Source organism: Pelodiscus sinensis, chromosome 2, assembly GCF_052426305.1.
Source record: "Pelodiscus sinensis isolate ZL-2025 chromosome 2, ASM5242630v1, whole genome shotgun sequence".
Lineage (NCBI taxonomy): Eukaryota > Metazoa > Chordata > Testudines > Trionychidae > Pelodiscus > Pelodiscus sinensis.
This window is the reverse complement of record NC_143053.1, coordinates 142289984-142313686: the sequence shown is the minus strand read 5'-3', so window position 1 is coordinate 142313686 and position 23703 is coordinate 142289984. Positions and strand designations below refer to the sequence as shown.

The 23703-nt window shown below is 43.0% G+C and overlaps 1 protein-coding gene across 1 annotated transcript in view; it reads left to right on the top strand.

Moving 5' to 3' along the window:
* The window catches only part of CLPTM1L (CLPTM1 like), a 52522-nt gene that overhangs the window by 7785 nt on the left and 21034 nt on the right, over nucleotides 1-23703 (top strand). Inside the window, exons 4-9 of the mRNA XM_075921517.2 lie at nucleotides 4332-4477; nucleotides 6128-6206; nucleotides 8020-8137; nucleotides 11160-11254; nucleotides 14712-14796; nucleotides 17360-17463. Of these exons, the coding sequence (XP_075777632.1) occupies nucleotides 4332-4477; nucleotides 6128-6206; nucleotides 8020-8137; nucleotides 11160-11254; nucleotides 14712-14796; nucleotides 17360-17463 (627 nt within the window). The remainder of the gene's footprint in view (nucleotides 1-4331; nucleotides 4478-6127; nucleotides 6207-8019; nucleotides 8138-11159; nucleotides 11255-14711; nucleotides 14797-17359; nucleotides 17464-23703) is intronic.

Sequence of the window (23703 nt, the reverse complement as noted above, 5' to 3'; positions counted from 1 at the left end):
GGAGATGGGGAGCAAAGCCTTGGAGCACGCCTGCAGCGGGACAGCCCGAGCGCGCTTGAGCTGTCCCACTGCAGGTGTGCTCCGAGGCTTTGCTCCCCATCTCCCTGGTCTGCTGGTCGGGAGACGGGGAGCAAAGCCGTGGAGCACACCTGCAGTGCGACAGCTCAAGCGCACCCGGGCTGTCCCGCTGCGGGCATGCTCCGCAGCTTTGCTCCCCGTCTCCCTGGTCTGACCACCAGACCAGGGAGATGGGGAGCAAAGCCTCGGAGCATGCCAGCAGTGGGATAGCTGCGGTGCGCCTGGACTGTCCCGCTGCCCGCGTGCTCTGCGGCTTTGCTCCGCGTCTCCCAGGTCAGCAGACCAGGGAGACGGAGCAAAGCCGTGGAGGACTTGGGCGGTCCCGCCACCTCCATCTCCCTGGTCTGCTGGGGGGGGGGGTGCAGCTAGTGCCCCTCTTCCTCCCCCACCCCCCCCCAGCAGACCAGGCTTTTCTTGCCTACCCCTGGGGTAGAGCAGCTGGGGGCTGCCGGGTTGGTCCCGCAACGCCGCTCCGGACCAACCCGGCAGCACCCCAGCTGCTCTGCCCCAGGCGTCCTGATTCAGCCGCTTCTGGTCAGTTTCCAGGAGCTGCGGTACTGGAGCAACCCAGCAGCACCCCAGCTGCTCTGCCCCAGGCGTCCCCAAGTCAGCCGCTGCTGAAACTGACCAGCGGCTGACTACAGGAAGCCCGAGGCAGAGTTGCTCTGCCCCAGGCTTCCTGGAATCAGCCGCTGATCAGTTTCAGCAGCAGCTGACTTGGGGACGCCTGGGTTTCTTAAGTTGAATCTGTATGTAAGTCAGAACTGGCATCCAGATTCAGCCGCGGTTGAAACTGATCAGTTTCAGCAGCGGCTGACGCCAGTTTCGACTTACATACAGATTCAACTTAAGAACAAACCTACAGTCCCTATCTTGTACGTAACCCGGGGACTGCCTGTAGTTGTACATTTAAAACAGCTGTTTCTGTATATCACATCTGATTTTTAAGAGGGAGATCTCTGCATGGGCAAGTGAGTTTAATTTGCTGGCAAAGCTACACCATATTTTGTAGTAGCTTCAGACGTTTGACACTTTGTTACTGATCATACTCAGGATTAAACTATTTGAATTTTAAATGTTTTGAATACTTTGCAGCTTTCAGGCTGTAAAGAGCCTTTTGATCTTAAATTGAACTGAACTGAAATGTTAGAGAGGCACTTACAAGATCTGTAAGGAAGTCTCTCAGAAAACTGGATTTATTACTTTGTTTTCAGGCAGAACAATGAACAAAGTGGTGTAAATCAGGTTTGTGCACCATTGGAAATAACATTCTCTTTAATATGGAAGACATGGAGTCTGGTACTTTTGGTGACGTCACATAGGAAATAAAAATAGCTTCAGAAGTTTTGGAGATTAAGGCTGAATTCATTTGTTAGAACTGGTTGGCCTGACAGTAGATGGTGCAGCAGTGAATATGGGCTGTTCTAAATGTGTACAAACCCATTTTAGACAAATTGATCCCCATGGATGTTGTGAACCGTGCTAGCTTCATTGCAGGAGAACATCACTATAATTTTGAAAAATATTTTACTGTGAAATCCACAAAACAGCTGTAACTTTTCTTACTGATACTTTTAAGCTATTTGGACATATCATCTACTCTGGCTGCTAGTGAAGCAAAAATAAATAATCAAAAGCTGTAATTTGGCTGTTGCTCACTTGGAAACTGTCCCAGAGACTTAGGCAGCATGTGACTCCCACATTAGAAGAGGCAGAACAAGAACTCCGGACGTTCCCTAGAAGTGGAGGGACCACACCTTCTGCTGTACCCTGAACCCTGCCTTCTCCCTTAAATCTGTGCCCATCTCTCTGCCACAAGACCCACTTCTGCTCTGCTCCCTCATCCAAGGCTGTCTGCAGCTTGCACCTCTTCACTAGAGCCCCTTGCTGATGCAAAATTTGTCTCTCTAGATATGCAAACTCCAGGGTTCCACTGTGATCTTCAGCGGCAAAAGCAGCAGCATGTCGGGCTCCTGCTCCCATGAGTCAGTGCCTCCAGCATGGTTGTACCACACCCATCCTTACCTACTGTGGAGGGTACCTGGCTCACCAGCAGTTTTCTGGTCGAGGTAGGGTGTACAAGCAGTTTGCATGCCTCTGGACAGAAGATGCAGATTGCTGTGTGGAACAGACTCCTTTGTTGGAGGTGTGTGAGACACATTTATAAATTTGTGCAACCAGGGACAGCTGCCAGTGAGCCTGATGCCCACCCTAGTGGGAAGAGATGTAGCACTGGTTCCTGAGAGTGAGGCCCTATTATGCTGCTTCCTTCATTGCTGTGATTCCTGTGGAGCCCTGAACAGGACTATACTCTCTCCCAAGGTTCCTCAACCTGCTACTAGCACCTCTTCACCTCTTTTTCACCAGGGTAGTCCTCCCACCACTTGCACATCTTCTCCCCTCTCTGCCCCCTGGGGGTGGAGAGACATGAGGGGGAGCAAGGGAGGAACCTTGGGGGAAGGAGTGGACTGGGGGCAGGAAAAGGAGCAGTATGGGTGGGGCTAGGGATGTAAGCGACTAGTCGACTAACTGATAAACATAAGCTTATTGGATAGTCAACTAGTAATGCAATTTTGTCACTTCCTTCTCTTTCTGCCTCTGTTAGAGAGGCCGCAAGGGGGAGAGCAGGAGCCGATGCTTGGGGGAACTGGCTTAAAAGCCAGTTCCCCCCCAGCACTGTCTCCATGGGGGACAGGAAAGGTAGAGGCACAGTGGGAAACGGCACGAGTGGGGACTGAAGCAGTCTCTTCGTGCTGGTTCTGCTGTGATTCTGCTTTTGAAGTGTACAAGAACCCCAGCAGACCTCTTGAACATTTCAAAGGCTGAGGCACCACAAGGAGCACTGGGCCAGTGGGGGAGTCCCCTCTGGGGCTCTTAAACATTTCAAAGGCTCAGGTGCCTCGGAGAGTGGGGCTGGCAGGGATTCACCCGCTGGCCCCACAGGCCCTGCTGGGATTCCACTTCTGAACTGTAGGAAGAGCTCAGAACTGTACACTTCTTGCTACCGTTCAATGATGGGGGTGCCCTTATCGACTAATCAAATAGTCGATGGAAATCAGCTATTCAATTAGTTAATTAATCTAAATTTAAAATCCCAAGTTGGGCCATGGCCCAAGTGACAGAACTGAAAGGCAGTGTCCAGCTTGCCTGAAAAGGAAGGTGCTCTATATCCTGTTTGAGGAGGCGTGGTCTTCCATGGCCTATTGTGTCCACTGCCCGTGTTCAACAGCCTGAATTGTTGTCATTCTTAAGGAAAAAGGAGAGGCATATTTGTGGGCACGGTGTGTTTCATGATGGACTTAAAAATGCATTTGTGAAAGTCTCAGAGGGTTAATGTTAGTCTGTATATACAAAAGCAACAGATTCCTTGTGGCACGTTAGGGCTTATCTAGGTTACGTTAGAGTGTTGAAAGAGGATATGCAGATTCCCACGGGAATTTGCATATTTTCTTCCGATCTCACTTTCGAAAACGGAGTTTAGGTGTGGCTTTTTCAGCGAACCTTCTCTTCCCCCCCCCCCCTTGTCGAAAAGCCATGTAAATGTCATTTTTTGAGGAAGAGCGTCTTTTCGCCAAATGGGGGGGGGGGGGGGGAGAGAAGGTTGCTGAAAAAGCTGTGTCTAAACTATTTTCAAAGTGAGATCCTCTTTTGACACTCTAGCATAGTCTAGTTAAGCCCTTAGAGACTAACTGATTTACTAAGGCATAATAAATGCCCATAAATCAGTTAATCTCTAAGGTGCCACAGACCTCCTTGTTGCTTTTGTGATTAAAGTCCTTTCTTGAAGAGAGAGTTTTTTGCAAAAGCTCAGAAACTTAGAACATAAAAGATAATCGTGGTCTTTAGGTTCAAAAACTGATGCATGGTAACGGTATGTTAAACTTCTGGGTCAGGCCCGAAAGCAATACGTTTTTTTAACGATTTATTGATTTTTGGTTGGAATTTTTTTTTAATTAGCTTTTTCCTGAACTGGCTTTAGATTTTTAACACCATAAGTCTTGAATCCAAAAAACACAATATTTCTTCTTTTCTAAGCATATATGTTTTTCAAATACCAATGGGCATAGGATTTATTCCATTAGAGTTAGAAAAAAATCGATACGATATCTGGTTCAAGCTGTAATAGTGCTAATTTTCCATGTATTTCATGTTTCTGTTGTCACTAATTGTAATCCAGGATTTGTGTGATGTGTTTTTTTTCTAATTGCATTTAATATGTGCAGCATTGTGCTTGTTTCCTTTTTATTTACTAGCAAATTGAAGCAGAAAAGAAACAGACCAATGCCTTAGATGAACCTGTCTCACATTGGAGGTCAAGGTTAACTCTAAATGTCATGGTGGAAGATTTTGTTTTCGATGGAGCCTCTCTCCCTGCTGATGTTCACCGATACATGAAGATGTATGCTAACAATTATATTTTGTTAGACTTATTAGTCCCGTAGTCTGAATGGCTCCTTCTCCTTTATAAAGCCTCTTAGTAAAACATTAAAGTTGTACAGTTAAAATCACAGGACTCATTGTTGGGAAATGGGTATTTTAACATCAGACTGAAACTTCAGCAGCCACAGAGAGCAATATTTAAATAGTAGCAGCCCTTACTCTATGACCCAAGACTGCACCAAATTTTAATTGTGGCCCTCTTTCGCTTATATGTGATATGATCAGGGCTTGACGAACGGCGGCAAAAGCCCGCTTTCCAGCCCTGCACTGTGCATGTGCAAGACCCATATTGCACATGCACGCACTGGAAACAAATGGGGCGCCCGTCTGAAATCTACTCGCCATGGGCAACTAGATTCAATGCTTTGTGGAGCCCTGATCTTCAAATGCATGGTCATATCCAATTTCCCATGAAACCCAGTTCATTCAGTGCACAGATTAGACAGTTGTGGTGGTTCTCAAAGGTGATCAGGTCTGAGAGTCACTTTATCATCCCAAGCTACTAACAAAAGTAGTTTTGCCTGTGATGGTGGGGTGTCCTTCCCTATTGCCGTCACCACCCTTTCAGCCACTCAAGCACAATCCTGTGAGCTATGCCAGCCTTATATGCCTTGCAGGTTAACAATGCATGCACTCCAGCCTCTGAGTTCCTTTAAAGAATTCCAGCCTCCACACTGGCTACACACAAAAATCCCAAATGCACTGTACCTTTGGGAGTAGAGGATCCCAGTTTTCCCTTAAGCCACTGCTTCTGTAAAATCACACAGGACTTGTGAACAATTACATAAGCCTTCTGTTGTTTGGTTACAAGAATAGAACAGAACAGGGGTCTCAAACTCAATTTGCCAGTCCTCAAATCCTTCTAGTGGGCCAGTGGGTACTCCCCTCTGGCAGGGCTCCGGGAGTTGGTGAGAGTATCTGTGCATCTCCCCTCCCCATTGTAGGTCCTCTGACCCTGACTGCTGACCCTGGGCTATTTATTTAACTACACAGAGTTCTTCAGATCAAAGGAAGAGATCTGTGTAGCTCAAAACCATATCTCTTTCACTGATAGAAGTGGGTCCAGTAAAAGGTGTTATCTGATCCGTCCTGATCCATTTGTGAGATGCTCTCATTTTGTGGTGAGGAGTGCTGTGAAAAACTCTTACGGTGCACGGTATCATAGACTAACTTATTTTTACAAATACATTTCAGATGTGGGTAATCCCCAGTTCTTATTACCGGGATGCAGATATTATAATTTCTGCTGTCACTTCTGCATCTTGTAGTTTCAACAAACACTTCACTACCAACTTCAAATGATGGTTTTATCCAGGTTCTGTTTCATTTTCTGTCCTTTATATTGCATGTGTATCTGGAATTCGTCACTTGTCTTTCTGTATTGCTAATCTTTTAAGTTGAAACTACAGTAAGTGAATTGAAAAGGACAAATTTTCTCGCACCAAATATACTACTCTCATAGGGTAAAGAGGTCCCGAATGAAATTTTTCAATGCACAAATTGAAGTTAAATATGTTTGAAACTATATATAGTTTGTGCATTAACATGATTAGAGAAAAAATTCTTTGTGGAGTAATATAATAAGCACATCCATGTTTGAACATCATAGGATTCAACTGGGAAAGACTGTGCATTACCTTCCAATATTGTTTATTGATCAACTAAGCAACAGAGTGAAAGATTTAATGGTAAGTAACAACATATCTTTTCACTACATTTTGAAGTACAGTTTTATAGAAATCTCTAGAAATGCTGTAATTAAGGTATTGTCCTTGTACTGCTGTCCACCTCTCAGAAATTCATGGGTAGCAACACAACTAACATGTTGTGTATCTAAAATCTTCAGATTAGATGTTGATAACGTGCCACAAAAGTTCATTAATACAGAATTAAGGGTGCTCTTTCAGTATGTGGGGATTGGCTAACCCAAAAAAACACTGATACGTGCTGGTTACTAGGCTAGTTGCATCTCCTGGTTTCTTGAGCACCTCCATTAGGTCTCCAGCCTGCAGCTGATACCTCTAGTTTAGGGTGGAATTATATGATCCTTCTATTCTCAGACTAGGCCCTTAGTAGCAGTCACCTGGTACTAAGTATGGTTTCCTTAGCGCAGTGGTTGGCAAATTCTGGACTGTGGGCTGGATCTGGTCTGTAGGGTTAGTTCCTGGTGGGCCTCCACCTCCATGTTTACCTGCACTTCCCCAGGTATTGGAGGATCTCAGCTTGGATTGGCCGCAAATAGTGATTCGGGGCCAGCCAGAACTGTGAGATACCTGCAAAGGTGCAAGTAAACACATGGCGGTGGCTGTCAGGGACTAACCCTGCAGGCTGCTGTTTGTTTTTTTTTTATTATTGCCCCTGCAGTAGGTCTGACTTAAGCTCAGACTGCTGCTCTCTTTATCTGGAAGCCATGACAGTGGTAATCAGTGACTAAAGAGCCTTCTTAGAGAAGATTAATTTAGGGGAAAAAACATTTAAGAGAAAAACAGATTTGAAAACAGCAAAGACGAGGCATCTGTCTACTTTGCCTGCTATCTAACCATATTCCAGTTGAGGATCTAGGCAGATTTATAGATCAGCCGAGACCTCTGGGGTCTGACTGGAGTAGTCTGTTCCTTTAAATCAGAAGCTGTTTCTCTTCCTTGCTTCAGGAAGAGTCCCCTTTAAAAGCTGTTCAGTCTTGTTTTATTTCCACGTTCTCAGCCTGGCAAAATGAGCTTGCATCTTCCTTAGAGACAGGATATAAGGCCCTTACATCTGCTGGCTTTGCACATTCTTTCAAGAGCCATTATCATTTTCCCTCGTTAACCAGGTCATGTATGCTGTTCATAAACATCTCTGCATTCTTTGATTATGTGGCAATTCCACTTCCATAAATGCTGTGGCTTTGCTGTGGCTTTCTAGTGTTTATATTTCTAGAAAGATGTGAGGCAGCTCTTGGCAAACTTAACTCCACATTAACAAATTCTTGGGACTTCAGTTTCTTTAAAAAAATAACTTTTAGCACCTTTATGTACCATGGCCCAGTACTTTGCATTCACTTTCTCTGATTTCTTGCTGTGATTACCTTGGACACAGAATATATTGCCCGTACGTTAAGCTCAGACTGCTGTTCTCTTTATCTGGAAGCCATGACAGTGGTAATCCATGACTAAAGAACCTTCTTAGAGAAGATTAATTTAGGGAAAAAACCATGTCCTCCCATTTTTGTGCCTGTTCTGCACACCTGTATTTATTTAATACATATTAATACATGGTCCTAAAAATGCTGTTTTATTGATTTTCTTTTATGAAAATAAAATATCCCCAAAATTTTCTGTTTCCATTGAATGATATGAATTTCTGTGTCTAACAAAAAATATTAACCAGTAATAATCTATAATATACCTTTAATCCATTTTCATTTTTTAGAGGAAAGCTAAAAGTTCAAAATTACCTTATAATGGCTGCTATGTGTGTATATTAACTTTGTTGTTAAGACTGCTTTCTATCTAAATGCAGGTAATAAACCGTTCAACGGCAGAGCTACCTCTCACAGTGTCATATGATAAAATATCTCTTGGAAAGCTCCGATTTTGGATACACATGCAAGATGCAGTGTTTTCCCTACAGCAGTTTGGTATGTTGACTTTTTTATAGCAGAAGATCAGGTTCTTAACTTCTAATGCATACATTAAGTATTAACCAGTTCTGTAAAATGGTGACCTTCTTTAGTCTTATTTGACACACTATCAGGCAAATCCTTCTGTAGGTTTTCGTTATACACATAATCTTGTGTTTGTACATATATTAAGTTGTGGTTAAAATTAAGCAGTAAAACCAGCAGCCAAAGCTAATATTGTGACTGAGCAGTGATCCTTCCACTATAAGGGGGTTTTGCATGTGAAATTCCATAAGTGTTACTTTTAAAAATAAGTCACTATTTGGAGTATACTTTTAAACATAAAATCGTAAATAAAGATGGCACTTTATTTTTAGCTGAGTGAATATAATGGAGTATACAAAAAGAAATACACTATTGCTATTCCCAGTTGACTTTATTTGAAGTTGTATATCTAGGACTTAACATCCTTAGCAACTTGAATTTAAGTTGGATACCCAGAATGAGTGAAAATTTTAGAAATCGAACATTTAACTCCCCCAGATGGACTGGCTCATTGGTCATTGGCAGGCCAAGAATGTCTTCTCTGTTCCTTGACTCTGCCCTTCCATGGTGTATCTTGTTCACCAGTCATTTTTCTACCTTGCTTAACAGTGCAGCCAACCAACTTTAGGAACTATATATTCCCAGCTAGCATGCCCCCAGCTGCATATGGGTGGAAGTGCTGTGCCGCCTCTTGCTGCCTATGCTGGGGCTTCTGGCAGAGGCATAACAAGCAGCATAAATTGCCTTGTACAAAGCCTACAGCGGAAGGGACTTTCCCAAGCCAGATCTGGACTATAAAAAGTCTTCTGCATTATAGTAGTAGCATAAAAGGCCAACAGTGGAGGAGTGAATTCTTCCTAAGATTTTTTTTTTCTGTTTCTTAAAAATAACAAATAAAGCATCCAAAAGAAAAAGCTGAATCTACATCTGATACATTCTTTGCAGTTCAGAGACCTCAAGATACAAAATTCTGGAGTATTTCACTGATGCCCAGTGTAGGGATGTAAAAGGTTAACTGGTTACCCAGTAAGCACTATGTTTACTGGGTAACCAGTTGGATGGCCAACTGCGCCTGGTTGGATGTTGGGCTGGCTCTGTGAGGGTGGCAGCCAGGGCCACGTCTGGGACAGGCCAACAGGGCCCCAGCCTGGATATGTGGGAACAAACGTGTATGAAACATTTTAAAGTCCCATATGTTTGTGTTGAGAAGATGTGATGGCTCTTTCCCATTTAATGATTTCCTTTTAACAGGGAAGGAAGATGCAGGAATTTCCTTGCACAATATTCTGAATTATGTTATTTTAAAAGAAAGTTTGCTCATTAAGGAGTCTCTAATACTGGAAACTTTAAATTCTATTTAATAAGAGAACTCCTTTCCTGAAAATACAGAGTAAAGGAAAGATGTGGATTAAGCTCAGAAAGAAATACTGTAATCTAATCTAACCTTTATAACACTAGAGCAGAGACTTTCACTGAATAATTCCTGTATCTTGCTCAATGTGTAGTTTAATCTTTCAAAATCAACATTCAGTGTTGATTTAAAGATTCTGAGTGATAAGAGAATTTACTGCAAACCTTTGTAATCTAGTAGCACTTTATAGATTAACAAAACATGTAGATGGTGGTATGAGCTTTCCTGGGCACAGTCATCTGAAGAAGTGGGCTGTGCCCAGGAAAGCTCATGATACCATCTACATGTTGTTAGTCTGTACAGTATAAACTTAAAGAACAACAAATGGTCTGGTAGCACTTTATAGACTAACTCGGCTACCCCCTGAAGTTTTGTAATATGTTGAGTATCCTCATAGTTAAAAATGCGCATCTTATTTTCATTTTGAACTTTGTTGACTTTAGCTTCTTGCTATTGGGTCTCTTATGCCTTTTTCTTTTCCATTAAAGAACCTTTTAGTATCAATGTCTTATCCCTGTGTTAGTATTTATATACGGTCATCTCTTTTTTTTTTTTTTTTTTTTTGAATATGCTAGATCAATTGACTGTCTTTAAATCTTGGTAAGCCCTGTTTCTCAGATTCTTGATCATTTTTGTGGCTTTTCTCTGAACACTTTAGTTTTTCTTCATTATTTTTTAAATGAAGAGCCACTTGGCTCACCAGAGCCCCTTGTGCCTGACTATTGATCCTTTCAGCTAGAGCTTCCATGCAGCTACCTCTCTTGCTAAGTCATATAGCCTGGGTGGGGATGGTACAGCCACTTTTCTGGCAGCACCTGCTGACACGGGGGTGGTTTCTGGGAGACGTGGCACCACATTCTTCTCCTTTGGTGACGGCTCCCAGGAGTAGAGCTGTGTAGTTCAGCAGATACCTTTTTTTTTTTTGATATTCACATCTGCGAATAAAAATGTATCCTCACAATGCTCTTTTAATTCATAGACTTGCTGTTATAAGGATGTTTTGCCAATCACTTACCCAGACAAACCTTTCAAACAAAGAACCTTAAATAACACACACTATTCCCTGGTACATATGTTAATTATTGCTTTGCTGTAGCTCAGCGTTCTCCACTATTTGTTTTATGCTTTCCTTTATCCACCGTCAACACTGACTTACTGTCCCCATGGAAAAAATATGTATGTTGCTTCTGTACACCCATTTAGATCACTCTTTGTGGAACACTGTTTATTATGAGTTAACCCTGTTCCATTGCTTGTCCAGTTTTTGTGATGGTAGTTAGGGGTATAGAATGTTAGTTCCTAAGCTTCCTCTTTCCCTAAAGACTAGACAAACAATATGGAGAAACAAATAAAAAACATATGTAGGGACTTGTTAGGATCAGTGTCTTATAAATTATTAATCAAAATGTTTTAGATAAAATATGAAATAAAGATTTTTGACAGCAAAGCTAGCATCCAATTTTTATTATAATAAGCTGCCACAACATGCCACATAAGAAGGGCTCAATTTGTACTTGAATCTACTATTCTAACAGCTGTAATGCTAATTTTTTTTGGTACTCCTTTCCCTATTCTTTCTTCCAGGCTTTTCAGAAAAGGACGCAGATGAAGTAAAAGGAATTTTTGTGGATACTAACTTGTACTTTCTGGCTTTGACATTCTTTGTAGCAGCATTCCATGTAAGTGGATCATTTGTTGCTTTTTAAGCGGTATAAACTTAAGTAAATACTTAATGAAAGTAGAGGCACTTTGAGCACTGACGCTCGTATTTCCCCAAACTTAGTCCTAACCTCAGCTTATCCTCTGATTCTCACCCACCCATGTATTCCATGCGTCCCTCCCCCCTCAGCTCAATTTCCACATTTTCTTCAGGGTCCAAGAGACACCTAATTAGTAGAGCCAAAGTCATGGCCTGGAGGCTCCATTAATTAGATGTGCATCTCTTCATTTCCTCGGGCGCACACGTACACACCCTACAGGAAACTGCTTAAACTGACCGCTAATAGAAGCATTTTAACAAAGTAATTAAATTCCATTTTGGTACATAAAGCATTTTACCATTGGTTGTATGATAAACCCTGCGCAGATGGTGATTTACTTGGCCTGATTGCCACACCCATGCTGCAGCACATCATAATCCTAAATACACAATGCCCCTCACTGCAGGACATATTGCTCGTTTGCCACCTCCACAAGTCCACACAATTCTCCTTGCACAACACAACACAATCAGTGCATATAATAACCACAGACATCACTTGGGTGCAGAGAATAGTCCATATCAAGTGATGGAAACAGCCATAAGCATTGTTTAGAGCTTCTTGTTTAGAATAACATCAGGTTCAATTGTTGGGATTTATAGTCAGTTACACAGTTTATTTAGCTCTCGGCCTTTTGTTATTTTCATGGAAAGCTATTTGCGACAGCATGTGTTTTCAGCTACTAGTAGGTACTATAAAAACTCACTCAAGTGTAAATTCCTGTCCTAATTGCTCAAATCCTAAACATTATTAATCCAGCCTTTTAGTGCACTTGAAATTTTAGCCTTGTCTTCATGAGGAAAGTTTTTTATGCATGAATTAGGCAATACATGGTAAAATGTTAATTTTTAAATTGAGAGAAAATCTATTTTAGCATAGCTACGTCACTCAGGAGTATGAATAAAAAGTACTTACTTGCCAACATAAATGTGCTGGACAAACCCCCAGTGTTGACTCGGCAATGTCAGTAGAAGAGCGCTTGGGAGCTGGTGGTGTAAAGCCAATAGAAAAACTTCTGTGAGCTGAATCTACAGTAGGACCTATAAAAGCTATTGATGCTGAAAAATTACCAAGATTCATAAAGGGATTGGACGCTTATATGGCTCACAAGTGTAGCTGGAGTGATAATAGAAAATGCTTAACAATTTTGGAAGGTATATTAAATCTTACACTTTAGAAGCTAAAGCCATTTCTAAGAGACCAGGGTGAGATAGTATGGGAAATACATTATATCATCTTTACCCTATTACAAGGTTTTATGGTTTTCCTCTCAAACAGCTGGTATTGGATGGTCAAAGATGGGATACTGAAGCAAATAGACTTCAGGTCTGATCCAGTATAGCAATTCTTGTGTTTGTAATAGGGAAGTTAAAATGCGTTTTTGGAGCAGAGTTTTTTGGTACATGTTTATACGAAAGAGCGAGGGTGAGGGGACAGACCGGAGCTGGTGTTTGTGGAGAGCCTTGTTAAAAGTTGAGCTCCCTGCGAGCATAAGCTCTCACCTGCCCTTCTCCTCTCCTGTACTGCTGCCTCTGGTACAGAGACTGGGGTGTTGAGTGTAACTGTGACGGCTCATTGGTTAACCGTTGACACTATTATATCCCTAGTTTGTAATACGAGGTTTGGGAATTTTCCTAGATCCCCAGTTTTTTAGTTCTTGCAGTACTGAAGAATTCATAAGCTGCAAGTTTCTTAGTGTTTCACATGAGCTATTTGACCTGCAGAATTCATACAGTTCATGAGGTTCCTGACTCCCTTTGTCTTCCTGTAACATGACGGTTTGTAGTTCTTAGTCCATGGATTCCATAGTTGGCTTTTCCTTGCTATATTTTGTGGAAGTTGGATCTTAGCAACAGGGTTCAATTCATTTGCTTTTCCTTTTTGTGTATAGACTATTGTGATTAGTTGGATCACATAAACTTCCTTTGGATTATCACCCAGTGTAATGATCAAGCCACTGAGCCCACCTTCCTGCCCTCTGGGGCTCCTCACCACTCTTTTCTGCTGGGCCAGAAGCTCTGGTCTCCCCCAGCCAAGGCACAGAGTTGGGGTTATTGCCCCCTGCAGAGCAATAGACACTGAACCAGCTTAGTTCTGGAGGACTCAGCTTATAAAGGTTCAGCCCCCAAAGGGAAGCAAAACACCAAATAAATCCATCTTCCCCTGGGTAAAATTGGAAGCTTAACCCCCTTTATCAATGAAAGGGAGACATGCACAGTGGCGGCTATTGGCCCTTCCCCACTCCCGCGGTAACAGTTATTTACACTAGGCTTGATAATAAACAAAAGTGTATATACTTAATAAAAAAGTGGGATTTAAGTGGTAAGTTAGGGATGTAAAATCCCGATTTAATTAATTAACCAGTTAAATGTTTAACTGCTTATCCAATTAAACGGATGGTCTGGAGAGGCTCCTCCCACCCATTGTGACTGTGGCACCCATGATGCACCAGGCTGGGCATGCCACAGACTGGGTGCTCCGGCTGGGTTGGAGCAGCCCCTGCCCACAGCACACTTTGCAGGGCTGGAACAGCCTCCTGCACGCAGTGTTTTGGGGGCTGCTCCAGCGCCACCAGTTAACCGTAACCAGTACGCATCACCCAGTAAGGGTGATGCTAACTGGTTAACCATTCGCTTTCCTATTGCAAGTGAAAACTGTTGATCAAAGTTACTAAATTGAAATGAACAAAAAATGCTTAGCTAGTTATAATCCACTAAGCAACTTGTTACATGCAAATTCTTATTCTAAACAGTTGTTCTTTGTTAGAACACTTCAAGAGAGAGTTGATCTTTACTCTGGCCTGGTGTACTGCTTTTCAGAGTTCTTTAGAGTCCTCTTAGGGTGGGCGAGGCAGTTTCAAAGGCAAGTTGATGATTGATTGCTTTCTTACTTAAATATACTTTCCCCAGGACAGGAACCCTCTGTTTAGCACTCACCATTCCCATGGAAAAGTACCTGATTCAAGATGAATCCTATTACCGGGTGGCCAACCATAGTTTGGGCTTACTGGAAAAATAAAACCATTCATGGATCGTTGGTTTGAGAACTAAGCCATTAAGTTCCTAAAGTATCACTAAGTGGCCCTCATTAGCACATTTAGAATGAAAACTAGATTCACACTTAGGATATACAGATTCAGCAGATCTTTAAAATTGTTACATGACCTATTTTGCATTAATGATTTTCAAACTGTGTATTCATATTCGTAAGCCTATTTTCATAAAGGCGGGGGGCGGGAATGACAGCTATTTCCCATCTCACTTTTATTTAACGAAATCATCAACTTACCAGTACATTAAGTATAGACTTTACATTAAGTATGTTTTAATAGTACAGATTTCAATCAAATTAATTATGCAAATCTTCCTATTTGCAGCTTCTTTTCGATTTCCTTGCATTCAAAAATGACATCAGCTTCTGGAAGAAAAAGAAGAGCATGACTGGAATGTCTACAAAAGCAGGTATGGCATATATGAGGTAAAATGGCTTTATATAGATCTTGTTTTTATATATTGGAACACATGCGGATATTTAGCATACTTTAGGAGATGTGGCATATGAACAATTTTTGTACGATTGTCATGCGAAAGGATACTGTGATTTAATTATACTATTCAGTTATTTAGCAGAAAATTGTAGGCAGGCAGGTTCTAATTTTGATGCATAAGGCACAGTGTCAGTGTTTACCCTGCTTTTGAGCTCAATTTTTGAGTACATTGCTCCACACCTCTGATTATGACTTTTTTTCCTGAATAGGAAAATGTATGACCACAAGAAAATTAAGACATTACCTCAGAAGCTTAATTGGAGAAACCTCCCTATTTTTTATGTAAAGTTAAATGATAGAGATGAGGTGGTAGGGCTGGTTGTTATGAGAAGATTAAATTAAAATTAAATATAAATGTATACTCTCATTTTTAATATTTTATTCTTGGTTATAACTGGAAGTGTCCTTTGACATGTGCACACAGTTTATTGCCCTTGAGTTTTCAGTAATACCTACACATTCATAATAATGACATAATGAGGTTCTAGGGTTAATGTCAGAATATTTGCTAATTGCTGCCTCATAAGTGCATAAAGCCAAAGTAGAAGGATTTTGAGTGACCCTGGATAGTTTTGGTTTCTTGGTATTAAAGTAATGCAGTTTTCAAAGTGTTTTCTTAATTCCAACATCTCTGTAAATGAGCAGAGTGGTTGAGAGTTTAAAAGTGTGTTTTAAGTACTACTTACAGTTACACTATTTGGGGGAAATTAGAATTGGAGGACATGAAAATAAAGGAATATCTATGCTGTGTTTAGCAATTCCAGTAAACTTCCGATAATCCGGCACCTTTGGGACCCAAGGGGTGCCGGATTATCAGATATGCCGGACTATCGGAAGGGGGGGCTATGAGGGGTCTGGGGTGGAGGGGAATGCCACTCTAGGCCCCTCATAGCCCCCCCTTCCGATAGTCCGCTCTGCCCCAGGCGTCCCTGATTCAGCCGCTGATCAGTATCAGCAGCGTCTGACTTGGGAACACCTGGGGCAGAGCAGCTGGGGTGCTGCTGGGTTGGTCCAGTAGTGCTGAGGAGCGGCGCTGCGGGACCAACCCAGCAGCACCCCAGCTGTTCTGCCCCAGGCGTCCCCAAGAGCAGCTGAGGTGCTGCCGGGTTGGTCCCGCCACGCCAAGTGTCGGCGCTACCGGACCAACCCGGCAGCACTCCAGCTGCTCTGCCCCAGGCATCTCTGATTCAGCTGCTGCTGGTCAGTTTCAACAGCGGCTGAATCTGGACGCCTGGGACAGAGCAGCTGGGGCGCTGCCGGGTTGGTCCCCGCAGCGCCGCATGTCGGCGCTGCGGGGACCAACCTGGCAGTGCCCCAGCTGCTCTGTCCCAGGCGTCCAGATTCAGCTGCTGTTGAAACTGACCAGCAGCTGATTCCAGGAAGCCCGGGACAGAGCAGCTCTGCCTCGAGTTTCCTTTAGTCAGCCGCTGGTCAGTTTCAGCAGCGGCTGAATCGGGGACACCTGGGGTGCTGCCTGGTTGGTCCCGCAGCCCCAAGGGGCAGTGCTAGGAGACCTACCCGGCAGCGCCCCAGCTGCTCTGCCTCCGGCTTCCCCGAGTCAGTTTTAGCAGCAGCTGAATAGAGGAAGCTGGGGGCAGAGCAGCTCCAATGGCCGGCTGCCCGTTGCACTTCCGGGTTCCTGATGGTGCCGGACCATCAGGAGTGCCAGACCGTCAGATGCCGGACCATCAGAGTTTTACTGTACATGGGACTGCATTTCCAATTTAGTACCCAAATAATTTTGAAAAACACTTATATCTGTTTGCGTAGCATTTTTAGTGTCCAGTTCTTGATCTTTCTTATGCTTTCCCCCTCTTCTCTAATATAAAAATCACGGGGCAGGTAATGGTACTATATATATATATATATATATATATATATATATATATATATATATATATAATTGAAAAGTTTTATAGAACCTGAAAAATTGCATATGTGCTAACTGTCTTACTTTATCAAATACCATCAAATGCATTTTGTTCAAAGATTTCATGGCAGTTTCCATAGGCTTAGTTTTGAAATTTTCATAGTCAAAAATTTTATTGCCTGAGATTTTATTCTTAACAATAATCACAAACATATATTTAGCAATTTGAAGTACTACTGGTACATTGTTGGGTTACTACCAGTATTCCATTATAGAAATAATTTTATTATTTCAAGTACTTTGTTGATTTTTCTCTCTCAGTTGAGAGAATATTTCACTCAATTTATTTTGCTTTGGTTACTCTGAATATCACTGATTAGGTTGTTAGTTCTCAACAAATTCTTGCTATTTAAAATCATAATTCTGTTGTGACCTCACTTTTGCTATAATTATCTGTAGTCTTGCAAGTAGTTTTATCTGGAGAAGCACTTCATATGCAGTCTCATCTTTATCTTACTGTAGTTCAACTGCAATATTGTTTCATCGACTATCACTTAGTATAATTTTGATGTTAAAAAATAACATTCATTTATATTTTCTTATCCAGTGCTTTGGCGATGCTTCAGTACTGTGGTAATATTTCTTTTCCTTTTGGATGAACAAACAAGTTTATTGGTGCTAATTCCAGCAGGTGTTGGTGCAGTAATTGAGGTGAGTTCATAAAGCTCTGAAGTTTACTTCTATCTCAATATAGGTTTATTGCTGACATTGCTATTTGCATCCAAAGTCCTATTGGGATGATGTTAAACTGTTCATTTATATATAATAATAGGTAATTTGAAAAAACAGTTGGTGTCAGCTTACATTTTTAAGTGGATTGATTTAAAACAGTTCCAATTTAAATAGAACACAGTGTAAATAACTTATCCTGAATAGCTTCTGTTCAACTTGTTCTCTTCAAGGAACTGTAACCATAAAGGATAAACAGTAAAACTGGCTATATATCAAGTAATATAAAATGCACAAAGTAAACAAATTGGGGGGAAAAAATTTATCAATATTGCAGTTCCTGTAATCTTGGAATATTACTTCTAATTAGAAGTACAAGATTTTCAAAGGTGAGCTTTTTATTTGAAGTCCCTTGAAGTTGCTCCCAAAAAAATCACACACAAGTTAGGGTTCTAACAGACATTAAGTAGGTAGCTCACGGTACACCTTTTTATTGTTTGCTGAGCTGTTAAAGGCTTAACTTCATTATATGGACGTGTCTGTATTTTTCCAAAATTACCGCATGTACTCATGAACATTCTCTGAAAGTTAATTCAGAATTTTAAGTAAAAGTAGTAATTGGTTAAAAAATGGGTCCTTTAAGAAATTTAGGATTGGGTCCTGACTGTCATTTACTCTCATTAGAGCTACTTAAATTTTTCTGACTGAACAGCTTTCTGCCTGGGTTAATATTGTTATAACATTCCATAAACGAGGCACGCCATGTGATGAGTATGCCAGTTTGCCTGCCTGGCAAAGGGAGATGAATTCAAGTCAGCCTGCCATGTGGAGAGCCAGGAATTCTAGAGACCATACTTCAAAATTTTAGTCCAGTAAAAAATGTAGCTTGACTTTTGCCCTTACTCAGAATAGGGGAAACAATTAAAATTCAAATATGTTCACAGGATAGAAACTCTTTGCTAGTTCTAGTTCTGAATGCACTCAGCTGAGGCATTGATTTAAGATTATTCTGATAATTTTGTGCAAACTTTAAAAACAACTCTTTGCACAAGATTGCCAGAGATGTTTATAGTCATGTTCTCCATTACTTTTCATAACTGAAAACTTTCTTCAGCAAAGGCTATGGGAATAATATTCTCATTCATAGAAGGAATTCTGTGATTTTCTTTCCATCTTTTGGCAGTTCTGAATGGGACTGAGGTCACAGGTTGTCATTATTTAAGATGGTCACATAATTATAAATCCTGGTTAGTCTGTACTGCTCCAGTGCTGTTCATGGGGCTCTGATATTAGCTCAGGGGCAGGAAAGATATTGCACACTGGTCATATCTGGCCTGCCAAGTCTTCTGATGCAATCTGCCTGCCGAGACTCCAAGGCAGGCTCTCTGCTGCTGCAGCCTGAGACTGTTTAAAATGGCTGGTGGCTCCCTCTAGGTACTGCGTGCCCTGGCAGGTGAGGGGAGAGACTTCTCATGCTGCCCCTGCTCCAGGGTCCATGATCACATGTCCCATTGGTTAATGACCAATGGGAGCTGTGATGATTGATTGGTCTGGGGGTGGAGGCAGCATGAGAAGTCTCCCCACCACTCTTTCCTCTACCTTCGCTCCTCCCCCTGGCACTTGGAGAGAGCCTCCAGACATTTTGAGCAGCCTGGGGGGCTGCAGCAGGCAGGGGAGCTGCCTTGTGGTCCCCATTTGGCTGCTGACTGGGAACCGCCTAAAGTAAGTGACTCTCTCAACCAGAGCCTGCCTCTGGGCACCCCACCCTCTTCTGCTCCTCTTGTGTGGTTCAATTTTAGAACTGAGGAAAACCAGGACACTCCAGAGAGACTTAACCACTTATTTATTGTAAGCTTTAAGCAATTAATATAGTTTAAATTTTACAAGCCTTAAAAACAATTACTATACAATTTAAACCTTAAATATTATAAATTCTAAAGCAATTAGTACAGCACAGAACAATGTAAAAGCAATTAATAGAAAATTTATTATAATGCAGTAGTTAAGCCTAGTTCACTTACACTTCACCTGTATGCTACCTATAGTACCAGGCAGGAGGTCGTGGTCCCTTTGATTTCCATGCCTCCGGACACCATGCACTGCTGTAGCCGGTGTGAAGGGTCTATTTACCTCTAGTTAAAACGAGCAAGACCTGTTGGTCAATCCTGCTCTTCTTACTAAGCCCATTTTATAGCAAAGCGAGACTTGGTCATTCTAATAGTACTGACCAATTGATTATGTATTGTGTAAGATACATACAATGCCCAATACCCTTATTTTGGGTAGATCCTGCTACTCAGGATGTTGCAAAAACTATGTGCATAATTAACATTTTTATGGCTGTATCTGAAATTTTTGCTTATCAGAAATAGAAGTACCAGTACAAGGTTGATTGTCATGTGTTCTTGACGTGTTCTTGCTGTACTGCTTAATCTCCATAATATGCAAAACATTCCTGCCTCTCAAAGCTTCCCTCAGCTGTGCTTACGTGCACTAGACTTGAGACTGTCCTGGGTTTGCTTTGTTAGAGATCCGCACTGTGGTCAATAGGCAGACGTTATTATTTGTCAAGGCAGGGCGGTCCAGGCTCCCCTACAGCTCCCCAACACCCTGCCCCACGTCATCACCCCCTCCTGTCCCAGGTCACCACCCAAATCCTCTGCAACTCCTCCCCCATCCCAGATCACAGCTCCCTCCTAGACCCTGCACCCCCTTCTACATTCTTCCCCCAGGCCAGAATCCTCCCCTGCACCCATATCCCCTCCCTGACCCTGCACCCCAATCCCCTTCCCCAGGTCACCACCCAAACCCCCCGTACCCTTTTCCCCCCAGGTCAGAACTTCCTCCCAGACCACCTCATACACTCCTCCCCCAGGTTAAAGTCCATTCCTGCACCCTACCTCCTCTCAGACCTTGCACCCCAATCCTCTGCCTCAGGTCACAACCCCTTCCTTCACCCAAACTCCCTCTCAGACCCCCACACCTTCTCCTGCATCTTTATCCTGAGCTCCCTTTTGCACCCAACCTCTCCGTCCCAGACCTCACATCCCCTCCACAGAAAAGTGCAGCCACTTGCCAAAATCTTGGAATGGCCCCCATCAGATATCATTGTCCACCCTGGTATTAGCTGTACCAGTGTAGTTTACAGCTTGATGATTCAGTAGATTTCAATTTTACTCCTAAAGAAGGACCACTGGCTTGGTTCTGTGGCGAAGGCTCAGCCAGTTTTATTGTCAGCAAAGCATTGTTACAGCTTGCATACCAAACTACAGGTTAATTAACATGTATGCCATTGGTATTGACTTAGTCAACTAATGTCCCCCCTTCCAAAACAAAGCTGCCCCTCTTGTGATTTCTATCTATCTATCTATCTATCTATCTATCTATCTATCTATCTATCTATCTATCTATCTATCTATCTATCTATCTATCTATCTATCTATCTATCTATCTATCTATCTATCTATCTATCTATCTATCTATACACACACGCACACATTGATACAAACATTATTGTGCTCCACATATTACTAGTTAACATCTTCATACGTTATCCTGTTGTTCTCTCCTTGTCTTATAAGGAGTCTGCGTACCATCTACTTTGGAATTCATTTGTTAGCTAATACCTAGTGCTTGCTATTCTAAGGCAGCCTACATTGGTTCCTTTTCGTAGTCATGCCTACGTCTCCAGCAAGGTTTACAGCTACCACCTCAGTTTTACTGCTCTTCATAATGATCCTCTGTCTCCTGGCAGCATAATGAGGCCAGCATCTTGTCTAAAGAGAGCTTGTCTTCCCTTCTGTTGAGGAACAATGGAAGGCACTGACAATGTGGTCTGGGAGGCAGCATATAGTCTGTCCCATTGTTTTTCATAGGAAATGATGACATTTTTTAAACTGGACAGCTCTTGGTACATTTTTATGAAGGTATTGTGTCAACATTTGCTGAAAGAGCTTTCAATTAATATAATGACAAAAATGTAGCATGTAACCCAAACTGGGGAATGACTTTCACAATACATATTTACAGGCTTACTTGAGGTTTTTATCACTTTGAAAGCTACAGTAAAAAGGTGAAGGATGCCTCAGGGTTTATTTGCTCTTTTCTCTTAAATTCTGATACCTTTAGTCACATTGAATAGCTCATTGATCAAAGTAATTCAATTGAGTCATTGACTTTAGTAGGACTACTGAAGGACTAAGATACTGTTTTCATGCAATGCTCCCTGTATGCCGGGGCTGTTTTGCAGTTAATGTGCAGCTCAGAGTCTTCCCACACACCTCCTTTTCACTGCCTACCAGCCTGCCCTGTGGCAAGGTGATGGGACTAGGGACTTCTGACAGACTGCTGAAAGTGGGGTGTTCAGTTTAAAGGTTTGTTGTCCCAGCGGCTTCTTACACTCCCCTCACACACACACCCCACTTACCCTCATTCGCCCCTCCCTGCAGCTCCCAGATGTTACCAGATGTCCGCTCCTCATGGAGAAGCAGTGACAAAGAGCTGGGAAGGGCTGCTGCTTTAGCTCAGGGGGAGAGCCTGGTGGCACCATAATATTAAACAGGGCCAGTGAACCCTGGCAAAAATTGAGGGGGGCAGATGGAAGGGGGGGGAACAGGCATGTGACCCCATGTCACCTCAGGTCTGCGCCATGGAGTGTGGGGTGTTGGGGCTTCAGCCCTGTGGGGTACAGCTGCTGGTGCTTGGGGCTTCTGTAGAAGTAAAGCTCAAGGCCTGAGCGCCAGCAGGTATCTCCCATGAGGCTGAAGGCCCAAGCCCTGGCACATGCACCTTGACTCTCAAACTTCTGAAGATTGTCATGAGCAGCTCGGATGGTCAGTAAGTTTGGCCACCCCTGCTATATGTATTCCAAACGTGGGTGTGGGTGCGCATGTGCACTACGTGCCAGAGCCAGAAAATTTCTGTAGCAGTGTCCATGGACCCACATGAACATTGTCCATGACCACATGATCCAGGCAAAGTTATATGAAGCTGTGTGGAGCGATGCCCCCGTAGTTGCTTCTTACCATCACGTGGTCACGGTTGGAATCCTCTTCCTCTGCAGTTGTGATTTTGGTTAACAAAGCCCTTTAATTCCTTCATAGCCAGCCTTTTGTTTTTCTCTTTAGTGCATACTTCTTACTGTAGTGGGTGGTTAGTTCTCTGGGTCCCCCCCTAGGGTCTATGCTTGTGTTCCAGGGTTCAAAAACTCTGTTCCCTCACTCATTCTCAGTGAACAAGAAGCACCAATTCTCTTCTTACTGTCTTGTGGAGACTGATCTTGGTGCAATATCTGTTGCTCCTTCCCTTAACAGACTCTAAAGCCCACCAACTTCTCCACAAATTCCTCTTCAAGAACATACTCAGCCCATATATGCAGTCTGATCCCAGAGTGGTGGCACTGTCACCACATCACCCTTCGCTAGCAGCCTCGTATGGTCCAGGCCCCAGATCCAGCAGCACTGGTGGTCTGGAAGAAGTCCAAGCTTGAGATCTGGAAGCACTCACATGGACATCAGTGCCAGTTCCCTTTATGGGCTCTCTCAAAGTACAGCACTCCCTCCCTGACCTGCACCAGGCTGGTTGAGATGTCAAATCCAGACTCTGCTGCACCACCAGCTGAGCTTCCTTCCTCTGAGGGTAATGAAGGAGGAGGACCCGATTGCCCCACCAGCTATCTATCTGGAAATCTCAGTCCATTCACCACTAGGCACACCACCTTGTTCCTCGGCTTCTTACATGGACATTCCCGAGACCTCAGGCCAAAGTGAGTCTGTTCTATTATTAGCCCATCTCAAAAGCTGCTCTTCCCTTGTTCGCCACTGCACGTGAACCTCTCACTCTAGCAGACATGCTGCTGATGCTCCAACCGGGGTGTTTCAAGCCTGTGTGTTTTAGTCCACCAATACCAATGGCTCCACTGCTCCTAGAGGTTTCATCGGACTCCAGCACCTCCTATAAGATGGACATGTCTTTCTGTCCTGCCTCTAGGAGGTGCTCAGGCTCCCACACATGCCTGACAATGTAGGGCCTGGCACAAGTCCTACCCACCTTCTCAAGCATTATACCCCATCACCAGAACCTGAGGAGATGGAGTCCATCTGCCTCTGGAACTCGTGTCTCAGTCACCATGTTATTGTCCATGCAGCGCACCTCCAGAGTGCGCACAATTCCCTGGCTGATGTGGTCAGCAGGACCTGGTGTCTCAATCATGAGTGGGCACTT